Below are 7,675 nucleotides of genomic sequence, written 5' to 3' on the forward strand. Positions count from 1 at the left end.
ATCTAATTATTTTGGAATGAAGCTGAAGATTATTTTCTTTGGAGTAATTTTGCTTTTTCTAACTGGTATAGAAATGAATTGTGTGAGAGATGAGAGGTTTCTTTATTTACAGAACAGGTGTGCCCAAAGCTCTAAAACCTTAAAGCAACTTTGAAGCTTTGATAACTGGTAAGAGTATCGTTTTTTCATCTTCAGTCAGTTCTTGGTATAATTGTTCAGAAAGTATACAAGGATGTGTTACTTTTTAGGTTTTTGGTTTTTTTTTTTAGAGAAATTGTTGTAACTCACCGAAGAGCTTGTAGACTTTATTTGCTGTTGTGGATCCGGATCTTTAAGTGAATTTAAGTGTCTACTCACAGCTTTGGAAACCAGCTACCAACAAATGCATCTGTGCATTCCCACAGCATTGGTCTGTGTTGCTGGGCACACGCAAAGCTGCTGACATCATTTTTCACTTTGAATCTTCTTGAAATTTTAGAAGATTATGGTGTATAATGCTCCCAAATACAATATTTTTTAGCGAGATGCTCTCGGTACTTCAGCATTCATGGGAGACGTGTCTGGAAGGACTTGTTTTCCTATTACTAGTAGTACATGTTTGGGCTGTGAGAGATCATTGGAACTCAATAACCATGTGTATGGGAACCGTTAGGTCACGGCCTGAACCAGTGATTGAGCACCTGGTGAAGGGACACAGCCAGCCCTGGGATCACAGTGGAAGCAATTCACCAGTGCAACCAGAAGGGGTGAACCCAGGGTCTGCCCCTCACTAACCTCATTTAAGGGCTGGCATCAAAAGGGAAGCAACTCTACTTGAAGATCATCTCCCCTGGTTGTTTCTAGGGAACCCTGATCTTTGGAAAAGGGGTAAGCTATTCATTCTTTATTACTGGATTGTGACTGTTACCTTTCCTGGGTGATTTGAAACTGCTTAAAGGCAACTGTATCAACTGTCACCTTTCTTACACCATGCTAGTGTGACTGTGTGAATTACTAGATAACTCAGCAGGGAGAGTTTTTCCTTTAGAAATTAGGAACTGAGACAGAGTCCCTGCTTTGGCTGATGATTCTTCATTTAGAGTGCAACATCTGTGAAAGCAGAAATGTACAGGCATATCCATAACTGAGAATTTCCTATACAGCTGATCACCTTGTCTCTCAATCCAGTGATAATGAGGGCTGGACCTGGGACCCATGTACCCCAGGGGAGCATGTTAAGGAGGAAACTCTGGACTATTTGGCATGGATGTGCATTCTTGCTCTCACTAAGCGTAACTAACTAGGTGCATGGTTCAGAGTTCCTTAGGAAAAGGAAGTGATTCCTTGCATGAAAATCCATGTTATGATTTTCACAGTGTGGTAGGATTACCAAGCTAGAGACAGTGAGGTAACTATATGTAGGTTTGGGGATTTGGGGACAGATCAGTGACAGGAATCAGGCTAAATGGCCAGCTAAGATTCTGTAGCTTTTGAGTATATGCTACGTTCTGCTGGGTATTTTATTATATGGCTTTCACAGTGGGGAGTGTAGCATAAAGCAACCAAAAGAAATGCTGAAGAAAGAGGTGTGTTTTGAGCTGGCAACTTGCAGAAGATGAGCAACTTTGGCCTGTTGATCCCTCCTTTCTGCCTTTGTATGTTGTACTACTTTCAGAGGATGATTTCACACCTCCCTGTCCTAAAAATAACATTTGTGATTTTTTTACTTCCAGGTTAGAGATGGGAATAGGAATACAGGGAGAGGGTATTGTCTATTATGTGCTTTCCCTCTTCCCCTTTTTTCTCTAGCAGCTCATTGTTTGATAGCCCTGTGCTGGTGGGTGTTTTCCTATACTCTAGAGGGTTTCAACCCCATGACTTAAGAAATAAGGGTGTTTTAATATAGTAAGGGAATACTTGATTCATTTGTAATGAAGCTGATTTGCTTTTCATGAAGTCTCTCAATCCCTGAGGGATTCCAGATTGCCCATCTGTCTGTACCTTCAAAGCATGCTCCGGTCCATGTTCCCTCCTCCTCATGCCCTATTCAACTTTGTGAAGCAATAGCACCTCACATTGTCAGTCAAAAAAATGTGCTTTCTATGGCAAGTAAGTAGGTCTCTGCCACCAACAATTTGCCAAGTTTGCTGTTGCTAATATTGTGATTTTTTTTTTTAATTTTTTTTTTTTTTTTAATAGCTGTGAATATTTGAACCTAATAAAGGCCACTTGTATCTCTTTTTTTAAAATCAAAGTGCTATAAGGCCCCCAGTAGTATATTCTGTGAGCTGAGTGATACAAATTGGGTAGGAAACCGCAGTGGAAATGCTGCATCTGTTTTATGTATACAGTTTGAACTAGACCTGTGCTGTCAGTAAGTGAAACTAGGTATGTATGTACGTCCTATATGCACAAGAGTCCTCTTTCCAGTTTGATTTATAGGCACGGCCATCAGCAAATGCCTTTCTCCAGCAATCCCCAGTGTTTGTTACTAAGAACTGGACATGTAATTAACTGGTGCTAGAACCAAGGAGCCAAGACACTGTCAGAAGAGGTTACAGGAAACTCATTTTTGCCCTCTCAGTTGGAATCGCAAACACACCAAACACTACTGTAGGAGATTCTCGTAATTATAGGTGTTTGCTTTGATCAAAGATTTGGTGCACAGTCTAATACTGTATTATTCTTCTTCATTTTAAAAATAAGTACAGTCTTTACTATGAAAACCAGCCTAACTAAATTACTGTGAGTGCTATCATGAGGGCTCCAGACTGAGATGAAATGGAATCCCATTTTAGAAATTTCAAACCTAAGTGGTCAATTTCAGAGCACTTACTTGTCATTCTGAAGTGCCAAATAACCTGTAACCAGCAGCTAATAGGCATTTATATTTTCTTTAAATTTGTTAAAGACTACATGCTGCTTTTCCTTTAGAAATGATCTAAAACTGAACAAGCACCAAATGCACAAAATGAATTAGAAACCCAATTCAGAATTGATCCACCCTGGTCTCCTAATTAAAAGGAGTACTCGCTTTTGTATTTTCTAGGGGCTGATTTGCCACCTCTCTCCTCAGCAAACAAGGTTTTCTATTCCATTGTGAAATGCCTGTCTTATTTCTTGCCTCTGTGTATTGGGACACTCTTGAGTACTTAAAGTGCATGGATTCTTAGCTGAAAGCTTGAACACTGTCACACTGGGGATCACTTCTAGCAATATTGATACTTCCCCATATTTGCTGCTACCCAACCTTTGGCAGGAATATACTTACCCAGGTAAGCTAGGTGCTCCCCCTACTTCATTAAAGAAAAATATATGCAGTGTAGCTGTAGCTTGGCTAAAATAGATGCAGAATAAGTTTCCTACTGAAGATAACAGTTTAAATATAAGGTGGGAATTACTGGTTGCTACTTCTTCCTTGCATGATCTGGGAGAGGGTTTACCACTCTGATTAGCTGTTAAGCTCCCATCAACCTTACTTTAATTTTAGTAATTTGTAGCTGCAGTCAACCCTAGGGGGGGAGCCAAAAACAGTACTGATGGGTATTTGGCCTGAACAGAAGTCTGTTTCTGCTTTGGTCAAAAACCCTACTGGATAATCACTGATAAAATTAATTGTGTATATGGGTGTATATATATATATATATATATATATATATATTGTGCTGAAACTCCTCAAATTAAGTATACAGCAGGTCCTGTACTTTGCCTCTTGCTTTAACAGGGCATGACCTTACCCTAAGTGAAATGCATGCAAACACTGGAAGCATTCTTACTATTTTACAGCACAAAGTTAGACTTTGATTAGAACTAGTGTATGGTACTCAAAACAAAAAGAAAGGTGACAGCTAACAAATGAAAGTAAAAAGCGCTCCAAACTCTTTCCTGCCAAAGGTCACATTACTGGCTTTGTTCTTCATGGAACTGGAATGTGAAAATCTGTGACCAAGACTATCCCTTCCAAGCTGAGAAAGCAAGAAATACTCTTTTTATCTGTCTCAGTCTCCTGTGCAGTTTCCTTTGTTCACTGACCCACTGTTTCACCTGTGGGCAGAGAAATCAGAAATGGATACAGTTGTGCCCAGGAAAATGCATGTCAGTCTTTGTTACTGTAAGAAAGTTTTAGAAACTGAAATCTACCATTCTTAAAAGCCAGCCCATTTAATTCTCTTCAAATGATTGTGTACTTACAGCATCTTTTTGTTTGATGGATGGGAATGCTTAAGAATCAGCTATCAGCCCTTTCTATTCAAGGCCACGTGCACTAAGAACTATGGTTCAATTAGCTTTATCTTAAAGGCAATGAACAGATGTTTTTGAAAAAAATGAGAAACAACTGCTATAATAAAAACAAATTGTACTTAAGATCTGGCTTGTAGACTTTTCTAATAATCATTCTATAATAACTGGGGCCAATTTGTGAGTGCATTTCAAATACAAGTCCCAAATTATCCGATCTCTGTAGTTATGAACTTTGCTATGAAGAACAGATAATAGCAATCTCGTCCTTAACACGTCTTCTGTAATTTAGGGTCAAGTATGATTATTTTTGCTCTTTCATTTCAACACTTCTGCTGCTAATAAGACTGTGTGATACTTTTGCCCACAACAACAGTGAAGTGAGTTGGTCAGCACTTGAAAAGTATGAAGCCTCTGTTAGCAGTAAGCCTGTTACTTGTATGATTTATTTTTTTTTATTAGAAAAACATACTCCTCTTAGATCAGTGTTCTGGTTGAAATAGTCAGGAACATGAGAACTTAAAGATGCCACTCTAAACCAATCCTTGCTTTTGGCAAATACAGGAAGCTGTTTCATGATTGTTTTCTTTAAAGTTCCTCCATTTATGTTCAATTAAATTGGAGACATATCTAAGATGGTTACTGATAAAATGTAGTTTTATTAAATTATAAATTCCGTAACAAAAACGAGACGGATCAAGAAAGACCTCAAAAACAGAACTACAAGGACTAGATGGCAAAGCCGATGAAAATGCCATGAAGTGTATAGGTAAGAATTTGCAACAAAAGTTAACAGCATTTTTACATTTCCATTGAAGGAAGGTAAATGCTTGCTCTTTGTCTAGTAAAAACACATTTTAACTCCAAACTCACATCTATTTTTCTCACATTAAATTAAGCATCCTGCTCACACCCAACATCGTGTCTGCTCCCACGTTGCTTTAGTGTTCTTTTCATACATCAATCCATGCAGAAAGTAGTAAGACACTTAATGCAACAATCAGATAATGAAGACAATTCAAGTTGTACAGTAGATATACATTGGCCAAAAAGGGATAGAGTATCTTCAAGGGCAAAATGCTACAAAATAAACACAAGACATTTTCAAGAAAACTGGGTATTGCTAAGCAGCTTTCAAACCATTAACAGGACAACCCAGTTTCTTACAGTTAGTCTTCCAGCTAAGACATGTTAAAAGACTTAAGTTAGGCCAAATCTGCTTCTTCCCTTCGCCCCACCCTCCCACCAAACACACTGCTAGGTCTGAGTGCAATGCCAACGTGGACAGAAAATTTACAGATAGGAGACTGAGTTTTTAAATTGCATGGCTCCAGATTTACACTTCAGTGACTGTGCACTGTCCATCTGGCCTCCTAGATCTTACACTTGCATTTGCCACCCCTCCCCCTGCCACTGGTCTATCCGCTCCAGGCTGGTTTGTGTTTGCATTCAAGTGTCTCTGCTGGGCAGAGGATGGGTGTTGCTGGAGGGGATCAGACACATCCTCGCTATCGCTGCTAGCATCCGATTCAGTCTCCTCCACAGAGGTGTCAGGGGCTGGTACCCTACCAGAAGATGATGATTCGTGGTCCTCCTCTCCCTCTCCTCTATGACTCCTTTCAGCCATACTGTCTCCATTTATTTGTAAGTGGGCAAAAGAGTTCTCCAGAGAAGTGCTTGCATCAGGAGAGGGTGTCGAAGGACTCACAAGCTGACCATCCAGTGATGGCAGGGGCCTAGCAGAAACAGGCACCAGAGGCTGTACAGCTGCAGCCCCTCCAGTCAGTGTGCTGTCTGCACCATCAGCAGAGCTCTCTCGTGCCAGGTTGACACTGTTAGTGTCACAGTCCAACCTAAGCCCAGCCACTCCCTTCTTTGGTATATCTATTATGTCCCGTTTTATTTTTCTGCGCCGTCCATGCTCATTTCTCCTATACTGAACCATGTTTTCCAGATCTGCTATGTACAAAAACCCAGCAATTAGCATTTCAGTGCTCTTTTTACCCTTGGAAAAGGCATCTTCCAGCTCCCTGCTGGTACGTTCATCATACTGCCACCAACCATTTCTTCCTTCATAGTACCAAGCGTATTCTCCATTGCCTCTGCTTGCTGCTTTGAGTTCTTCTGGTGATAATAGAGTTGGCTTGTCAAGAAAATCCTCTGGGATCTCCTGCCGGCAGAGCGCACAACGTTTCCCAAGCCAAGAAGCTCCCTTGACACATAGATAGCAGAACACGTGTTTACAAGGCAGACTTACTGGATGGACACACGTTTGCAGACAGATAGCACATTCAGGGACTGTCAGGGAAGGTGCAGCATTAGCACACGACTCATTTGTCTTCCTGTTTGTGGGAAGCATGTTGATTGAATGATCTATTTCACCACAGCCAGCCATCCTGCAGAAGATCAAAGAGAGGCTTAAGTCAGTTTACTGTGTCAACCTAAACTAGTGCCTTTACCTCGCAGTCCACATAATGAGATGTTTGCCTTATCTTAAGGTGAGATATCGTTTATGAAGCTCAACTTCTGAAGAAACTGACACAGGTTAGCATCCTGTTTCCTCAGTCAACAGACTAAGCTGAATTTAGGGAGAATTTCTTTTGTAATCACTAAGCTTTAATTTTCTGCTTCGTTTTTAATAAAATACCGTGCCAAGCTTTGAAATTTCCTCAGTCCTTTTCTTGAAGCAGTACTGATTGATGAACTTCATGCAGCCTAAAGGTACTACAAAATGTCCAGCCATTTTGGAGCATCCTCAGAAAATTTAAAGAAGCTATGATTCTTTTCCCAAGGGGGTAACTTAACCACAGATCCATCTAATTTCACAGTACTGGGGTTCATCAGTTTGATTTGTGGATTATTGGAACAGTCCTTCAGAGTAGGGTCCCATAGTACAAAATGCATTTGGCAGAAGCACCAGACTGTATTCCCACTCTGTTAGTCACCATACACCCCAGTGTACTATTCCTGAGACTGCTTTGCAACAGCCACAGGGCTACAGAAAGAACTGGATTTGAAAACTGAAGTGACTTTTTCGAAACATATCTTGCATTTCTTATTCCCAAAGAGCAGGTGAACTCGCTGATTTACCTCAAAAGGAATTGTTCCAGCCCAGCAGAAGGGGTAGTATATCACAGGAGATGAAACACACAGCCAGAATCTGATTAGTTTGTGAACTTCCTTCTCTAGTCATGCCTTACTTCTGTCATTAAAGATGATTTTTCTAACCAACTCTATGAAAAGTGAGGATAAGACCAAAGAATGCATAACTGTGCTGCTCTGTCATTTTGTAGCAGTTCAATAGGTGAAATACTCTAGCTTTAACATGCAAAAAACTGCTTAGAGATGTTTTAGTCATGCCCATCTTTTTACACATTGTTTCATAATAATTTTCCCTTTATATTCTTACATATTAGCAATCAAAACAAAACACCAAATATCAAATGAGGGAGAAAAT

At 40.1% G+C, this 7,675-nt stretch overlaps 1 protein-coding gene across 1 annotated transcript; it reads right to left on the reverse strand.

The window, feature by feature from the left end:
- Positions 1-5,554: 5,554 nt before the first annotated feature.
- Positions 5,555-6,613, reverse strand: RNF146 (ring finger protein 146; the record flags this gene model as incomplete). Its single annotated transcript, XM_079550538.1, has 1 exon — positions 5,555-6,613. One exon carries the CDS (start codon positions 6,611-6,613, stop codon positions 5,555-5,557), a length of 1,059 nt encoding a protein of 352 aa, XP_079406664.1.
- Between the last annotated feature and the right edge of the window lie 1,062 nt (positions 6,614-7,675).

The sequence above is a fragment of the Tetrao urogallus genome (assembly GCF_951394365.1).
Source record: "Tetrao urogallus genome assembly, chromosome: 2".
Taxonomy (NCBI): domain Eukaryota; kingdom Metazoa; phylum Chordata; class Aves; order Galliformes; family Phasianidae; genus Tetrao; species Tetrao urogallus.